Source organism: Labrus bergylta, chromosome 6 (genome assembly GCF_963930695.1).
Source record: "Labrus bergylta chromosome 6, fLabBer1.1, whole genome shotgun sequence".
In the NCBI taxonomy this organism is placed as follows: domain Eukaryota; kingdom Metazoa; phylum Chordata; class Actinopteri; order Labriformes; family Labridae; genus Labrus; species Labrus bergylta.
Genome location: NC_089200.1, coordinates 3,879,104 through 3,897,968, shown reverse-complemented (window position 1 = coordinate 3,897,968; position 18,865 = coordinate 3,879,104). Strand labels below are relative to the sequence as shown.

General features: G+C 41.5%; 1 protein-coding gene across 2 annotated transcripts; it reads right to left on the bottom strand.

Moving 5' to 3' along the window:
* Positions 1–973: 973 nt before the first annotated feature.
* Positions 974–16,403, bottom strand: ivns1abpa (influenza virus NS1A binding protein a). Of its 2 annotated transcripts, none has more exons than XM_020656090.3 (15): positions 16,243–16,403; positions 11,705–12,004; positions 11,411–11,546; positions 10,110–10,279; positions 9,946–10,021; positions 9,668–9,841; positions 7,678–7,803; positions 5,939–6,049; positions 5,370–5,511; positions 4,978–5,202; positions 4,488–4,609; positions 4,093–4,219; positions 3,359–3,490; positions 2,999–3,172; positions 974–2,215 (listed from the first exon to the last, which is right to left on the bottom strand). In XM_020656090.3, the coding sequence occupies exons 3-15, from the start codon at positions 11,519–11,521 to the stop codon at positions 1,953–1,955; spliced, it is 1,953 nt and encodes a 650-aa protein (XP_020511746.1). In that variant the 5' UTR covers positions 11,522–11,546; positions 11,705–12,004; positions 16,243–16,403; the 3' UTR covers positions 974–1,952. The 2 variants fall into 2 exon arrangements, with proteins under 2 accessions (XP_020511746.1, XP_065811648.1); XM_065955576.1 differs by lacking the exon at positions 16,243–16,403 and adding an exon at positions 12,273–12,456.
* Between the last annotated feature and the right edge of the window lie 2,462 nt (positions 16,404–18,865).

Here is an 18,865-nt window from a genome sequence, read left to right as displayed (position 1 = left end):
ACAGGAAGTTTATTTTTCATGTGTTTTCACTGTTAAAAAAAAAGGCATATCGAGATATGAGTTTTGGTCCATATCGCCCAGCCCTAACCACCAGTTACATGTCTTTGCTTTAATGAATTCACCATGTCTTTGGTTTAGTTTCCTGCCTTCTGGCAATTGTACACTCTAAATTAAAAAGAGGAAGCCCGCAGATCATGTTTCCTGTTTCCTGTGTGAGAGACGGCTTACTGGACATTTGCATTCACACACTGCAGGAATAAAAGCTCAGCGGACAGACTCATCAGTGTCTAAGTACTAAATCCTTGCTTCCTGTGGCACGTGGCCCATATGCCGCCCGCCTGTTTTAGTTGTGACTTTCAGGTGTGTCAGCAGAGATTACCAGAGGCTAACTTGTGAATGAGAGCAGGTCGGGGATTTGAGGAAAAAAAACTGACTGACTGGCAGTCTGTCTGTCTGTTTGCGGTGTCGGGGCTGGTGCAGATGCAGCTGGTCCTATTTTTAAACACTCTGAGAGACCGGCGACATCCGTTCCTGCTGAGGTCTGTGAGCCAGTTTAGTATAATCTCTCCTAAAAGACACTTAAGAGGAGCAGAAAACAAAACCTGGCTTAGTGCAGTAGTCCCTGAGGAAGATGGTGGCAATGAGAGCTACTGCAGTGACCAGGACGCAGTAATTCCTAAACATTATGAGTAACACAAGGAGGCTGTAAAGACTAAATTTAGGGTCAGAATTTCAGCTGTTGAGAATTTTATTTCAGGCTTGCAGCGCCTGGTTCAGCTGCTGATCTCTGATTTTAAAGTGCTCAAGCATAAAATACAACCAACCAGAAAGATCTCAGGTTTTTACATCTTAACAACTTCAATCCCTTTTTTTTACAAATCTCTAAAAACTAGCAGTGATAAACAGTACAACCAAGTTATTGCCCGACATAAACTTAATGACTTTCAGACAGAAGGCAAAAGACAAAACAAAGTAGATTTAAATGATTTATTAATTAAGAAATGTTACAAATGTGATATTTTTCTCACTCTTAACATTCCTTCCAGAAGAATCTGCCAATGCCCGACACTTTAAAACACTAAAAAGAAAAAAAGGATCTTCAGTAAACTGCATCTCTACATACATCAATTAGTTGAATCACAATAACAAAAAAGTTTGGTTAGCAGAAGCATGGTTGTGCATGTGTGTGTAGTGTGTGTGTGCACAAAAACGTAACTAAAAACTGGCACTGGTTAGATTCACTGACCGAAGCCGTCTGCTACTACTTTTGTTTTCTTCTTTCGGTAAATCAGCAGTGTATAAAAAATATAAAAAAGGCCATTGTTTAAGATTCAAAAAAGCAATTCCAGCTTGTTTTAAAAATGACACAAAAAGCCATGACAGGTGTTTTTAATCAACTCGCACTCATCACTAAGGCTTCAAACCGCTGACCTTTTAAATATGTGAGGAAAACATTTCCACCACAGAAATACTCTTTAAATATAACTTTGAATCTTCAAGTCAGTTTGTAACCACTCCATCCTGCTACCTTCCAAGTGACCACTGATAGCTAGCTCATCTGAAAACCCCCTCGACAAAGTGACAAACCTTCAACTCTAGGAGGAAAAAGAAAAGCACTAAGTGTGTAGTAAATGTTGGCAGATGACAAAAAATGAGGAAGAAACAAAATATGTACAACATCACACAAACATTGTATGCAATTTGCAAAGGCGTCAATGTCGCTTTTGGGCAACCCAATTCATCCCCGCACGCCAAATATAAGCCAGTCTTCACTGAAGACCCCTCATCCCCTCCCCCCCTCCCCTCCCCCCCACACGTATCCGCTCATACACACAGAACATCACGAAACACGATTACGTCACTAAGCCTGTTAGTTTGGAAAAAGGTGAAGCACTGTGAAACTCCCCTCCCCCCCCCCCGCCCCCCAACCCGTCTGCCTGTCTCTCCCCTCCTCAGTCGGAGAGGGGAGTCAGGGTCTGGGTGCAGTCGTTCCACTCGTCTGTATCGGGGTTGTACACCTCCATCGTGTTGAGGAACTCGTTCCCGTCGAAGCCGCCCACAGCGTAGATGTTCTCCCCCAGCATGGCCACCCCGGCGTTGCTGCGCGATGACGTCATGCTGCCCAGCATTCTCCACTCGTTGCGGGAGGGGTCGTACATCTCCACGCAGCGGAGCGCGTGAGAGCCGTCGAAACCGCCGACGACAAACATTTTGCCTGCGCAGGAGGGAGAGACGCTGGGTTAAGCATCATGTGACACCACAGAGGAAAACATCCAGAAGTTAAATCCTGACTCTGAAGCCCGGCTCACTCTGCAGGATCATCGGGCTGATTTGAGCTCCGATTCTTCCCGACAATCTCAGGGTCGCTCCCGACTCGAGGCTGCTCGGACCCGATTCTCTGCTCAGATTATCTCGTAGTGTGAGCGGTCCAAAGATCCAATCTTAACGTCCCCGATCTGCCCGGCGATGCCCCGATTTATTTCAAACATGTTTGATATTTAGAATTTAAAATCCTGATGATTACGTCATGAAAGGGTCCGGCAGAAGTCGTGTGTGACTACAACATAATCATGAGAGACAAGGGAGGACTGTCGTCATGGCGACCAGCGGCAGGACGCAACCCAGTGTTTTTTCTTTTTTTTACTTTTCAGTACAGATCATCAGTGCAGCACTTTTCTGAAACTTGTCTCCATATATCTACAATTGTATCAACTTTTCTATATCCTACAACAACTTCCACTTCCTTCTCTTTCACCAACCGTCGTCTTTTGTTTTTTAAAAATGAAACTTTATTAACAATTGTCAACGCTCCGTCCTGATTTCACTCGTACAGTGTGAGCTGACATGACACCCCAACTTTCATACAATCGGGGAAGAATCGCACAGTGTGAGCCCGGCTTAAGTTTGCATCTTGTCAGCATGTTGATTGGTCGGTGTCCCACACAAACACACTAAAGAAGCTCCCACAGATATGAAACCTTCTGAATTACTGTCTCACCTTCGTGTATAGCAACGGCGGCCCCCCTGCGAGCCACGTTCATGGGGGCGATCAGGGTCCAGGTGTTGTTTTCTGGGTTGTAGCGTTCCACAGTGTTCAGGCAGTTCCACGACTCCGCCCCTCCAATCACGTACATGAAGCCTTCCAACTCACAAACCGCAGCCTGGTGCCTCCCTGAAATCAAAATTCACTGAATGAGACCACCGAGAGGTTCTCTGATAAAACTGTTAGCCTACTTTGGTTATCTCTGTTCCAACAGCCCAGTTTCCCAAAGACAGACATTGACATCACTTAAAAACATTATTCAGCTTAATGTTTGTTGTTATTTATATGAAAGGTAAAATAGTGTGTCACACGTACTGATGTTAAGGGAGGCACAGTTGGACCACGTTTTGGTCACCGGGTCAAAAGCGTCACAGTTCTTCAGGCCCTTCTGCCCGCAGGGGTCCGAGCCTCCCACCACATACAGTTTGTTGTTTAATGAGCAGACTCCTACAAACAAGAGGAGACAGAGAAGGAATGAGCCAAAGAGGTAAACTAGCTCCAGTCAGCAACAGAGAGGCTGTAGTAACAACTCATAAAAATCCTCTTGCCACTTCTTGCAGGACTAGAAGTTTCTGACTCGTAGGCTATTTCCCAAAATACTAATTTTTAAGTAATCCAAAAATGAAAGGAGGCAGATTTAAAGACGAATTATTCCTCAAAAAAAGAATTAAGCTCTTATAAATATCACGCGTTTACGAAAAGAAAACCTCTCGGATTCGACCAAAAACTAAAAACGTGACGGTCAGAAAACTGGTGCTCCTCGTCCTGCTCGTCTGAGTATTTATTCACCTGTACCCCCACATGGCAATTTACGCCAATTAGCTGCGCTTTACAGCAGGAACACACAATGTTTCAATACGTGATAAATATAACAAAATGTAAATTAATTCTCAAATTAAAAAGCAAAAACTCTTAATTATAAACACAAAATTATACTAATGGGGAAATTATATTTTTATTAACCTGTTGTCCTCTATGGCTCTAACAGTGGATGTTGAATTGAATAACTCCTGACAGTGAGTTATTGAATCCTGGCATGAGGGACTGACCTGCGTTGCAGCGGTTGGTCCTGAGCTCTGGCACTTGAGCCCACTCATCGGCCTGTGGATCGTACCTCTCCCCACAGCTCAGCTCATCAGAATGTCCATTTGAGCCTCCAATCACGTACAGCTGACCCTGAGAGGGGAGGAAACCGAAAAAGGATTAGATAATGCAACACTTCACTCATTTCATTTTTTGTTTTCTGGGTATATTTGAAACTACACGCACACATACACACTGATAACAAGTAAATACACAATTATCTGTCATATTTGGAGGGGGGGTAGTTAAGTATAATAGGTAAGTGTGTGAGTGTTTGCACAAGACGGTTGTTCAAGCACATGTGTCAGTTTACTGTAGAGTCAATAATAAATGTGAGATAAAGACGGATCGTAAACCGTACCATGAGCACGGCCATCTGGAATCGAGCCCTCGGAGTCCGCATGGGAGCGATGAAGGTCCAGCGGTCCTCTTTGGGGTCGTAACACTCCACAGTCCTCAGACACTCCTCTCTGTTGTAGCCTCCTGCAGGAACATTAACATCACTTGGAATAAAGCTCTGTGGTCCCACTTTTCCCTCTACATTTTTCTGACCCGGTGCAGCACTCACTTCTACCTTTTTTTTTTCCAACAATGATTAATTATCTAATTTTTTTAAGCACTGACGCTCAGATAAATCATGCATCCATCTTTACCCTAAGCAGAACAGTACACAGACCATGGTGACAATTCTGCTGCAGGAATTGACGGCCCTTGAGCTACACATCAAGACCGAGCACCCTGAGGTAAGTTTATCTATTCCTGTGCATCCCAATCTCTTTGGTAGCTCCATTAACACACACATGACAGATATATATATATAAAAAACACTTCTAACCCTCTGTAGTGCTCACCTGCTGCGATGAGTCTTCCGTTCAGAGACGCCGTGCCCAGGCCAGAGCGAGCGTAATGCATGGGTGACAGCGGTTGCTCCTCGAGCTCCTCGGGCTGGGCCTCGAAGCTGAGGCTCTTCATCAGGCAGGGGGTGGCAGAGGGAGAAGTCTGAGGGCTGCTGCGGCCGTGCAAGAAGATCACACACAACACGCCATCCAGCACAGCCAGACACAGGTAGGTGTTGTCTAAGGGTGAATGGGTAAATGTTAACACCGCTTCAGGGGAAGAGAGATTTGAGATTATGCTCTAGATTTTGGATGAAGTTAAAATAATTCATACATTCTAAGGATATATCTTAAAGAAACACTCCTTTCTAACAGTACCTTGACCATTCATTCACACACAGACTTACTTGTGGTCTTCTCAGAGGCGATGTACTTCCATTCTCTCCTTGCCGTCTGTTTGGGGGCATTAGCTGCTTGGTTGGAGGGCGACAGGCTTCCTGAGGAGCTGCAGCTCATCTGTCTCTGGGTACTCTCTCGCACAGGTTTTTTCTGCAAGAGCACAGTGCAGCTACAGAAGCCAAGCTTGCACCACGGGGCCCACTAGGGGGGCCAACACCAGCTCAACGACACTTTGATCAGGCTGTCTTAACCTAGCCATTTCAATCCAAACAACACACCACTGCAAACTACAGCCTCAGACCACATTACAAGCAGTTCAGTCACAAGACAGACAACTAGTTAAGATTAGTTTAAACTCAAACATGGTTTTAATATATGCTCGAAGGCATAGCCAGACAGGCATCATGGCTAATTTGTAGGTAATCTACTGCCATTAGTCTTTTACATTGTAGCTGAAATGTGGTATTCAATGAGTCTACTTGTTGCCAGGCACAAACTTTGGTAACTGAGGTAGCAGACACTGCCAAGTAAAAATGTGATGAACACTTCATCACAAAGGCCCCGAGCTGTTGAGTACCTGCACAAACTGAAGGTGGTCCTCCTCGCCACCAAACACCTCACTGTGCCCCTCTATCACCAGCCCTCCATCCACCAGCTTATGGTCAGGTGAGTAGTACAGCGTTTGCACCTGCAAGACAAACAGCAACAACACACCCATGTGGCTGTCTCCATTGCAACACACCAAGAGCCCCAGTATGAGGACGGGAAAGAAGTTAAGGGAGCAGGAGGAGGAAGAAGGGGGTGGGGGGCAGTGCTATGAAGAGGAAGAAGAGGGGGGGGGGGGGGGACGACAAAGGTCTGTATCTTCAGCCTCTTGGATGGAAAGCTTCCTTTAAAAAGACACACACGCTGCAGCCACTGCATAGAGTGGGTCAAGTTTTTACGCTTTAGAAAGGTATCAGACAAGAGAGAATCTCCTCAATTTGCATCTAAAACAAAAACAACAAAAAAAAGAAGGAGCTAATGAAGAATGTGAGGCTGCATCTGGAAAGATCTTCTGTGAAGAGTTTAGGAAGAGGAGGGAGGGGCTGCTTGTGTGGTGGCTCTCTTTCCAGCCCTGCTGCCCTGGAACCGGGTCGTCAAAGCTGAAGGAGTTGGGTCATTGTGTTGTAAACCACAATGGGATGTCATATCCAGATGACTTTAGTGCAGCATACTGTTGTTAGAAACCATCAAGCTTTTCTCCATCTTTACCCAATGATCAAATCAGATATAAAAGGAAAACCAAATATGTTCTTTTGTGGAGGAAAAAAAAACGATACGAGGATGCGCAAGTTTTTTAGTTGTCCAACACCGGGGGAAATAAAAAGGGAAAAATATTGTAGATTTTGCTGGAACCAATATAACATTTAAGATGACTAATTTATTTTTAGTAGGGCTAAAAAATATTTTTTTTTATTGAGCAAACCAATATGCTTATGTGCAATGTCGTTTTCTGTCCAGTGCCAGTGAGTTGGGCTTGATTTAGCCAGTAAGAATGTGATGTTATGTGCAGTAAAGTAAGCCTGTAGTAGGAGACTGTGGTGTATTTATTGCTGAAGATTGGTGATAAGTGGGTGTTGGTAAATGTAGAAATGGGATGCATCTGTATATGTGGCATGGACAGATGGGAGCACAGTGTTGCTTGGCTGCAAAGAGAAGCTGCTGAGAGGCAGTAGTGCTCCTCTCCTCCCCTCTCTTTTCTCTCTGACTCATTACCCTGGTGGCTCAGTCCCGGCTCCTCAGTCTGGTCTCCTGCTGCTGCTAATAAACCTACAGGAGAGATAAATCAACGGGGAGGAGTGCCTGTTAGTGCTGGAGTGACAAACACGCACCTGTTCAGATAGTAAAAGTGGCATTGAAAACAGTAGAATTAAGGGTCAGACCTTTTGAAGGACCTTTGAGAAACCTGTGATTTGTGTTTCAGAGGAGAGGAGCACTGTAATACTCAAAAATGGGGTTGTGCGAAAACCAACCACCACATACTCAAAAGAGAAACAAAAAAAACCAAGAGCAAACAGCAGCTCTTTTTTTGGCTCACCTCTAATTTGTAGTATGGTTCAGGGGTACAGAGTTTCTTACTGCAAAACCTCAACAAATCAGAGGGAAAAAACAACAATCCTGACATAGCAGCATGACACTGGTATGCCATTTCTACTTCAGCCTCCTTCATGACGTCTTAATGTCAAACACAGGAGGAATCACAGGGAGGGGAATGGGGGCAGGGTGGGAAGGAATATCAGCCTGAGAGTTTAGACTGCACGCCCCAGTACTGACCTCCTCCATAAGACGTTCCAGTTGGTCTCCGTTCTCCCAAAGGCTACGCTGCACCCAGTTGAGCACCTTTGAGTAGAGCTTGCCGTTGCTGGGCAGAGTCAGGTTGTCTTCTAGCATTACTTCTAACTGTAAACACACAAAGGGGAGGAAACAGGGTTCAGTGTCACATACAGAATGGAAGAAAGTGACTGCTTAACTGAGACAATTAACAATGCATTTTAAATCTTATTTGTTGCTCATCTTTGATATATCCATGGCTCCCTTAATCCCGTTTAAAGAAATCTAATATGCATTACGTATATGAAAAATAATCATTTTTTGTGTTTTTTTACACACAAACTTACAGGGGGCGCTAAGTACTCAAATTGGCATTTAAAGGGTTAAAATCTTGAAAATGAATACTTTTTTTTATATCAATCAACAGAGCTGGAGTTGGTTAAAAAAATGAAGTCAATCAAAGTAGGAAAAAACATCACTGTATAATATTTTTATTGCCATTCATGAACGGCTGCCATTTTTTGCCACGAGGACGCTTAGCGTTCCTTTTTAAATAGATAGTCTGAAGGTTAATACCATGTCCTATTGCTCACTGGAAAACTTGATAGCACTTCCTTATTATTAATTTACCTGACATAAGGATATGTGATTCATCACCTCCATAATAACTTAATTTTACAGGATGGTGACAGCATCCATCTTCGCTTGTATTCATTTCCAGGGTAACTGCCGAAACAACCCATTGATCCAGTGAACAGGTTTGGATTAAACACAGACTGAAATGCATCTTAAATGTTCCAATATGAATATTTTAGGCCAAGTGTGCCTCACTGAATTAATTTCTTGTCTGGCAGCAAAAAATTAAATAAAAACAACCCTGTGGATTGTTGATGAAACAGCAGTAATAAGCGAATGGGCCACATAGCAGTTAGTCATCAATACTCATAATAATCAATATAGGTCAGGTTTGTGGCTCATAAGTAATATATGGCCTATTACTGAGCCTGTCCCTAAGGATTTACAAAGACAAAATCTGACGAATCAGGTTTGACTGTTCCATATTCACATAGTCCAATACAGAAGGAACACACACTGACAGCCCAGTGTGTGCGGGCGGGTCAGACCACTAACAAACAACGCCTTTTAATTTACCATTTGAAGATTTACTGTACTCTCATGATCATAAGTCATCCACCAAAACAATTCAAATCCAGTGAAAGTATTAATCCAAACACAATAAATCCATAAATATGCACGGCCTGCTTAAAAAAAAAAAACTCAGCTGTTTCGCTGACCTTTTAAAGAAACCACCAGCCAATTAGAGGCCTTTGTTGAAAGGGTGTGTGCAGCAGCTCCCTTTTCTGAAGAGCATTTGTTTTCTTGTAGCCAATGAAATTCTCAAAACATGGAAATGCTGCTCTATCAAAATCACCAAATTTCTCCCCGGGTTTATAAAAACAGCAGTTTTGTAAATAATCACAATGATGAGTCAATAATTTCAGCACTTCCCCTTAAGAAGGGTAAAGCACCATCAAGGCTAACCATCACACACACGTCTGTATTCCAACACGGCCCTCTCATTTATTTGTCTCACATGCAGAACCTCGGCTGCAGAGCTCTCCTTTAAATCATGTTGAACATAGAGCTGCTCACAGTAAACCCCAGCCCCAAATACATCCTTAGCAGGACTTAGGGAAATCTATAAAAAGGCACATGTTCATACTCTAAAGTGATGTTAATCTCTTGTCCAAGATGAAAAGTAATAATACAAATCATAATCCTGTCTGTTTTTTTTTAACCTAAGACCTTTAATGCAGGACTGGGGGGAAAATACATGTCACCCATGTATTTTCAGTTGCATCTTCTGCTATGCCCTTACAGTTTTGCACATGCACAAGATCTTTCAACATGTGTTGCATGGTAGTTTTGTGATCATTGAATTTATCCCATTTATCTATAAATGACATTTTTTTGGCAAATTTGAAATTCATACCTTAAGGCGGGGAAGTTTGAGGAAGTCCTCCTGTTCGGACACTTCCAGTAGATGGTCCTGGATAAAAACATCCACCTTGGCCAAAACTCTCGCATCTCCCATAGAGCTGGCAAAGTTTCGGAAAGAGATGGCATTCTGGGAATCCATTTTAGACAGCAGGTAGTCGCCACATATCTAAAGAGGTGAGACGGGTTTGTTGGAAGTCACTGAGTAGTTCTTTGAAGCCTGTGAAATCCAAGTGTGAGAAAATTGCACTATTGGGGTAGTTAAGTGTTTACCTGTTTCACTCGTTCCATCTTGAACCTTTTGGCAGCAGAGTAAACTTCCTTGACCAGTTCCTTATCTGCCTTAAGCCTGTGTCACACAAAGAAGACAAGAGACAGAACATTTGAGAATTCTGAAGTGATGAGGTCAAAGGCCAAAAAGGTGCTACATTACTTACTGGGCAGTGTAGGCATAGTTGAGCAAGATCTCTACAGCCTCCGGGTCCAAGTCCTCAAAAGTAACATGCGAGACTCCGTGAGGCTCGTTGTCACTGTTAAAGATCTCAAACAGGTAGGGACTGCAGCAGGCGAGAACAGCACGGTGAGCCATCAGCTCATGACCACACACCTGAAATGACGAGACAAGAGAAAGGCAAACAGTTAGTGCATGGAAGAGTTTGTTTTAAAGTGGAAACAACTGCTACGAGACATTACAGAACACTGAAGAAACAAAACTGATGTGCTTATCGCAAAAAGGAAAACCTAATAGTTAAAGACTTTAATTTCCCTTGGCATTATCGAAACACACGTTGCTGATTAACTGCATACATTTCTCAAACAAAATAAAATAAAAACATTACAAACAAAGCAAACAGCAATCAAAGCAGACTTTCTGTAGTGGCTCGATTATTTTTCCTTAACCAGTCCATGTTGGAAAAGGGTGTAGGATGAAGTTAAATAACTTATCCAGTCCAACCCCTTTTATCTTTTTATCTTAATAAATTAATCCAAGACTAAGCTTTAAAAAAATAAAGGTGAACAATACAGATAACAAAGTAACAAAAGCAACAGATATAATGTATCACACACATTAATTGATAGACGGTACAGACCTTACAACTGATATTGATTCAATTTTTCCCATTGACTGCTCAATTTTATATTTGTTAATTATGTTATTCTTGAAAATGTGTTTAAACTGTCTTAATGTTTTACATGTTTTCATTTCATCACTGCAGCTGTTCCATAAATGAACACCCTTCGTTGTAATACAGTGTAGTTTCATGTTGGTCCTTACTGCTGTTTTTTTTAACATAAATATTCCTCTGAGATTGTGTTTACTGTCCCTCTGCTGGAAAAACTTTTGGATACTGTTCGGTATCTGATCATTTTTAACTTTGTTCCAGACTTGAGTGGTTTTAAAGTCGACTAAGTCTCTACTGAAGACGGTGGGAACAGACTCTTGTACTTGAGATATGAAAGGAATGAGAAAACAATAAGCACTGCAGCAAACAGTCAAAACTAAACTGTCTGGAATGAGAAACATGAGTACCAGAGAAACATACCATTCATCAGTCAGACAGAACATTCTGCTCATAACACACACCTCTGATCTTATACTTTGTGCATTTTGTCTGTGTGTCATATTTCTTTCATTTTCTTTCCAATGCTTCGACTAAAAACGTTCCACAGCCCTTGTGTGAGATTGTGTGTGTGTGTGTGTGTGTGTGTGTGTGTGTGTGTGTTGAATAAAACATACCTGCAGTCTAACATCGCAGAACTGGCCACTCTTTCTCAGAGCGTTCATTTTGGCCACGGTGGAATCCAGGAAACTCTCATCCTCAAAGATCAAATAGCCGTTTGGAATCATCTTGTTTTGAATTTTGAAGGTTTGTCTGCAGGGGAAAAACAAAAAAAATAAATAAAAGGAGAGCCATACAAAATACTTCAAGATGTGCAACACTTTTAAAGCTGAATAGAGCAGAATAGGATTAGGTGGCTGCAAGAAGCATTGTGTATGATAATCCTCCACATGCATTAGTCATGGCCTTACCTAATGGGAGTATAATGTAAATCCAGGGAAGTGCCACTGATGAGTAGAACAGGAACTTTAACGTAGGCAACAGGCAAAGCAGACCGAGATCACAAAAGATTTCCAAGTCTTCTTCGCCCGAGGAGAGGGATGGGGAAGTTGTTAGAAGAAATGCCAGTTGACCAAACCCGGCTTGAGCAGAAGGGAGAGGGGGAGCAGCCGCAAGGACAAACTATCAGGCTTGAAGCGACTGTAATCAAGTCCTCAGGATCCCGTTGGCTATAGAGTTGTACTTATTCTGTGTTTGTCATACATTATAACCTAGAAGAAAATCAGAAAAGAAAAAGGATTAGTTTTATTATCATATAGTGGAGGAAAAGAAATACCTAACATTGAAAATCGATGCCTTCTGTTCCTGACAACCATAAAAATGGTAACATGAGTCACTCCACGTGGTAAATGAAGGCAGCCTGCATTTAAGATCAGGGCCCGCCCCTCTACTCTTCAAATATTTTAGTATCCTTCAAACAAGACTTTTTTTTTTTTAAATTCCCCTCATGCATAAAAAAGTAATTAGAGGTAAAACTACCTGATTCAGGAAACATCGGTCAACAATCCAGTCACAATATCCACATTGAATTCAGAATGAAAAGTCAGCCTTTAATCCTTACATGCCTAAAACCAAGAGGCATACAGCGTTGATAGCCAAGTCCTTGTCTTTGGCACTCCTTTTACACACAACATACTTTTAGTGCTTTAAATCTTCACACCTTTGTATCTATGTCCAACCTAAGCCACACACATGACTGCTTAATCCATATCTTGCCTTCAGCTCTGCAGCATGGCCCCTCTAATTCTAGTTTATGTGACAAGCCCCTTTCACTGGCTCCTCCCTACAGGAACGCCTCAACTTATAAGGAAAAAGAAGGAGGGAACAATTTGTGACAGTTTTAACACAGCCAGTTGAGTTTTGAGATGCATCGGTTTCTATTTTTTGTATCGCGACTTCATAGCCACCATAGGAACTCCATCAACTTTTACAACCGTGGTGTATAAGCCCCACCCCCCACAACTCACATGTGTCCCTTCCAATACCAGCCCTCCCATCTCAAGACATTTTGACAAGACTGACCACAGCAGCTGAACCCGAGTCTGAAACTTTATCTGCACCACATGTGTCAAGGCTTACCTGGACAGTGTTTAATCGTCTCCCATGTAATTCTCACTCATTTGAAAAAAAGCTGTGATTTACTCCGCTCCTACACATAATTCACTCGTTACTCTAGCTTCCATCAGTGGCACATTTCAGTGGCCGCGTGTGAATCATAAGACAAGAATTTTCAAATAAAAGCCCCCTAGTTTGTGCACACAGCTTCAAGAAAAGGTATAAAAACACATTCTTACAAACCCAAGCTTGTAAAAAGGTCCCTCTGTACTGAAATAATTTGTTCTCTCTAAATTTGTCCTTTTTTTTCTTCTTTTTGTCCAATGTTCTACATTTTATTTATTTGATTTGGGTATCAAAAGAAATAAAACATTACAATTATACTGTGACTGGATTACATAGCCTCAGATTTGATCAAATGACCACACATAATAATAATAATAAATGTGTTTATATAGTGCCTTTAAAACATCGGTTTGCAAAGTGCAAAAGCATAAAAAAACAAAACATAGCAAAAGAACCCCAACACTGAAACACAGCTCAGTGCAATGGAAAAGAAAAAACAACAAGTAAAGGTCTGCAGGGGGAGAGGGAATACAGAAACCATGAAAATGTAATTGCTTAGCATGTGAGAAAAAAGTGCCTTTCACCATTTGAAAGTGTTTTACTGAGTTTTGTTTGGGAGTATTTTAACTAAAAAGATGCTAAACATGCAAAAAAAGAAAAGAAAACAACAACACTACAGTTTAGACGTGTGAAAGGCGGATGTGTTAAGCTACGACATGCTGGTGTTGTACAAGACGTATTTATTGGTAGATGCACAATGCTAGAATACAGACTTCTTGTATTGAACTGAGCAGCCTTTATAGCAAAGTTGGCATGGAGAGCGATAATTCATCCCGTCTGTGTGGACGGAGGAAACACTGACCCAGTTTTTTTAATGGTTATGCAATATCTGGCAGAAGGCCCCTTGTTAAGGCTCAAAAGCACAACTCCTCCACATGGTTGGTTGCCTGTTGCCTGTTTCTTCATATTGCTCTTTAACCAGCTTTTTCTGCAGGGCAACAAGCCACACCCTCAACTTGCTAGATGATTCTTTAATTCAGAGTTGCTGCCTTAATCACAGCAGTGATTCAATACCTACATTTTAATTGATAATACCTCCAAGACAATTGAGACCCCTTAATCATAAATTGACTCTGACTGTATACTACACAGGTTTATGCAGGACTTCAGATGCATAAACAGCATTTATATTTTTTTGTATTTTCCACTGCTAAGAATGTCGCTGGTGTCCCAACAGATTCACAATTCAAAGCAATCACTTTTGAGCTTTTCAAGCTGGATAGATGCATAAAAATCTAGACAAATAATTCTTAGCTTAATTGTTGAAGCAATGCAACTGAAACAATAACAAGGCAAGAACTATTAAATATTGTCAGTGTCAAAAACAGTTTAATTCTACTTTATAAAACCTTTTAGGCTTTGCCATTTGTTGTATATTCTGTAGAGTAAAAATGACCCACACTCTGTGAGGCCAGCACACCCCCAAGGTTGTCCTATAGTAAATCAGATGCTGATGAAGCAGGTCTATATTGGATCCCCTATATTTAGCATGTTATAAATATCAAGCTGTGCACATGGGTTACATACTGTTCTAGTGGAGTAATATTCCTTCTGGTCAATGGAGTAGCAGAAGAAGTCAGAGTGACTAGACCTAGTGACTTCGCTCATAGGAATTTAAATATATAGTCAAAAAAAAGCAAGGCCGACTTGGTGAGCTGTGTGTGATGACAAATGTGCACACGCCTCAAAAAGCCAGAGAACAAAAGAAGAGAAATACAAAAGAGAAAGCGTGAGATTGTTCACAACTTTGTCACAGAGGGATAACTCTGAATGTATTTTCTTTCTCTCTCTCTCTCTCTCTCTCTCTCTCTCTCCACCCCCATCTGATTAGTCAGGCACAATTGCAGGTCTGACGCTGAACAATCAATGCTTGTTAGTCAGCCCTCTAGCGGTAAAGAGAGGCATTGCTGGATGTTTCACCCCACTTTCTGCTGTGTGGAAATGTACTGCTTCAATGTATCACCTCATGAGCAAAGGAATCTAATTATTTATGAATAGAACAAGAAGGCTGTGACATTGTGTTGCTAGAGTATATTTAAAAAATACAAAAAAAAGCAGTATAATATTTAGAAACACTAATATTTCAACTGAATCTACAGAACATTAAACACAAGGGGATGACAATGTCTTAGCATGACTACCTAACATTAACCATTCATCAGACAAAAAGCCTGGCATTAGAGCAACTTGCAGCCAGGAGACACCACAAGTCACTTCAGGAAATCTGAAACGTTAAGAATCGACTTATTAGTCTCCCTTAACTACATAATCAATTCAGTAAAAGCCAATAAGGCGCAACGTCGACTGCATCAGAGAGGCCTCAATATTATGCCAAGACTGGTCACACCACAGCCCATAATGTCTGACACACAATGTGGGCACTATAAGGAGCCGGAGGGCGCGTAAAGGAGGTGGAGGGTGCGTAAAGGAGGTGGAGGGTGCGTAAAGGAGGTGGAGGGTGCGTAAAGGAGGTGGAGAGTGCGTAAAGGAGGTGGAGGGTGCGTAAAGAGGAGCCGGAGAGTGCGTAAAGGAGGTGGAGGGTGCGTAAAGAGGAGCCGGAGAGTGCGTAAAGGAGGTGGAGGGTGCGTAAAGGAGGTGGAGGGTGCGTAAAGGAGCCGGAGAGCGCGTAAAGGACAGGGTGTACCCACGTTAGGGGTGGGGGGTGTCATGGCATGGCCAGCAACTTACAAGTCTTACAATTGGGCCACCCCAGTATGTAGTGATTGCTTATTCGCTGCAAAGCAATGCCATTAATCTGCTTGCCTCCCCCCCTCCTCCTCCTCCTCCTCCACCGTGCAAAGGGCCATGATATATGGCGACGAGCCAGGATTCATATACCCACATCCCGCCACCAGAAAGTAGGTCAGCAACCGGATCAAAAAAAAATCCAATTAACGTGATTTTAACACGGATAATAGAAATACCTGAGCTAAAGCGTGATGTGCGTTTAGCTAAAGGCAACCTGATAACCCTGTGATAAGAGATGGAGAGGCTAGCTGTGTTAGCATGTTAGCTCCTCTTGACTACACAACCTGCTGCTGCTCAGTGAGCATGCGGGAGCCACGAACAAAAAGCCACATTCAATATAAATGTATCAAGTTAAGACAAAAGCCAGCATTTAATACAAACACGAACAATGACGTCTAAAGGATGACAATGACTTTATCTCGGATTTAACGGTCCCTCCCCGTGTCACCAAACCACGTTACATGACAAAGACACATTTTCCCTCCTACATGTTTAAGAAACAGAAGAAGAAAAGTCTTACCTGAGGCGTTTGACAACAAACGATATTAGACATATTTAATGTGAATTCAGAGTTTGGTTGGTTCGGGGAGGAAGAAAGGCGCGACGCGGCTTCAGGCACGGTGTAGTCGGTGGGTGTCGGTTTCCTCTCTCTGCAGGAGAAGCACGTCCGCTCTGCGTCTAGTCTGGACTCGATCTGACGGCACGGCTGGGTTAGCTGCCGCCACGCCCCCCTCCTGTGACGCAATCGCTGGTGGGCGGAGCTACAACGCCCACTCTCTTACTCTGAAAGTGATGAAATCGAGGGACTCGTACAAAGCATATGAGCATGTCACGTCAAAGGCAGGAATTATATCCAGCCTTCAAATGGTGGAAAAAAAACAACAACCGGAAATGACCGTCTAAAAGCTCAAACTCATCAGGAACAATACAATCTAATCTAGACCTAATATGTCTACACTCATGCACTTTAACTTACAGTATCACTGATTGCACAGCTCCCTAGATAGATAGATAGATAGATACTTTATTGATCCCGAGAGAAATTCAAAGCATCCAGTAGCAGGTTACAAAGACATGACATGAGACATTTGTTACAAATTAAACCACAAAATTAAATTAAACTGTGCAATTAAAAATAGACTTATACAAGAAATGAACATAACCCGTGCAGGGATAAAAATATATGTGAAATTTAAACAAGAAACTAAAAACAGTTGAGGAAAAAAAATCTGTAATTAGTAAATAAAAAAATAAAAAAAGTGTTGACCTTCTGAAGTTGTGTTGTTTATATATGTACAGCAATGTTTAAAAAAAAAAAGCAGATAGTGCAGAGTTATCAAAAAACAGACATTAAATACCAGGCAGAGCAAACATTAAATTAAAGGTGCTATTTAAGTAATTGTGCGGATCATTAAAGTATCCAACTAGAGGCTGACTCTTGGGACAGCTGTGCCGATGGGAAATGGAAAGTGTGTGCTGCTTTCCCCTGCCATACCTGTGAGGTGTTGAACAGACGTACGACCAGGGGGACAAAAGAGTTCTTAAGTCTGTCTGTGAAACACTGAACACACTCCTCTGCCTGCTGTCAATACTGCCCATTTACAACTCTGTTTTTGCACATTTACATTTAATCTTTCATATTTAAGACAAGTAATGCTTAGTTAAATTCTGGTTGTGTATATTCCCATTCTTAGTTTTGATATTTTAAGTGCTTATTTACTTTGTATTTAATATTATATTGTGTTTAAATGTGCTAATATTGTGTTTTTTGCTCATATTGTGTGTTTGGATAACCTGCTGCTGTAACGCCACAATTTCCCAGTTTGGGATCGATAAAGTCATTCTATTCTATTCTATTCTATTCTATTCTATTCTATTCTAACATATGTGTATCACTGCACCATTATCTGCACTACCTATCTCTGTAACTGTACATACACTTCTTATCCCTGAACACAACTGTAGGCTACACACAGAGACACTACTTATTCTGCACACAGCTGTTCATGCACACAGACAATAGAGCTGTAAATATACTTTGTTTTAAAAAGAAGAAACACGTTCAATTTGTATAAAGATAAAGATAAACTTTATTGATCCCCCATGGGGACATTTTTGCATTACAACAGCTCAAGAAAACAGGAAACAGGAATATAATTATTAAAAATAAGAAGAAGTTAAAAATCAAACATATTTACACCAGTTAAATAAAGGGAGAAAAAAATACAATAATAGAATAATACAAGGTATGTACACTTCCACTTGTGGAAAGAGTTGTTATTAAAAACACACACAGTGTGTATCATTATTGATATGAGTCATGAGGTGGTGATGCTGTTAAAGAGTCCGATTAAACAGTCTGACGGCAGATGGGATGAACGACCTGCGGTAGCGCTCTGTCTTGTAGGGTGGGTGTCTATGTTTTTTAAGTTTTCTGTAGTTATTTTCAATTTGTATTTTTAAGTTAAAGCACTGTTCTTTCACTTTAATATATAATTAGTGTTATTCTCTTTATTGTACATAGTTGTGTGTTTCATTTTCAATTTAGCTTTGGCAATGGCAACAATCATGGTGGATTATTACATATTTGCCCTCAGTGATTTTCATTTTCATTTCCAGTGTGTAAATAACTTCACAAGCCTATAAAATAGTTCATTCATAGTGTCTTTCATTCTTTAGGGATAGATAGATAGATAGATAGATAGGTAGGTAGAGAGTGAGAGAGAGACAGACAGACAGACAGATAGATAGATGGATATGGTAATATATTGTTTAATTAGAATTAATTAAAATATAATTCATATGAAATGTTTGCCCCACAGTTATCACCAATGCATGGCTACAGATTCTTTGTACTTCAGTATAGATTTCTGGTTTCAATCTATGGTTTAAATGCATTAGGTAATGATTATCCAGGAGCCTGCATGTCAGAGAGCTGATGAGTGACTGAAACAGCCCCCCTGTGGCCAGCAGGACTCAGCAGATTGCTAACAGACTCTACATAAAGAGAGAGTTTCTGTGTTCAATTTAATCCCGCTGCTCCTTGTCCTGACCTAGGGGCTAGCTAGCATTGCTCCTTTGCCTTTTGCTAAACACTTCTGTATTGAATTCTCTTTAGTTTTACAAATTGAGTCTATTCTTTT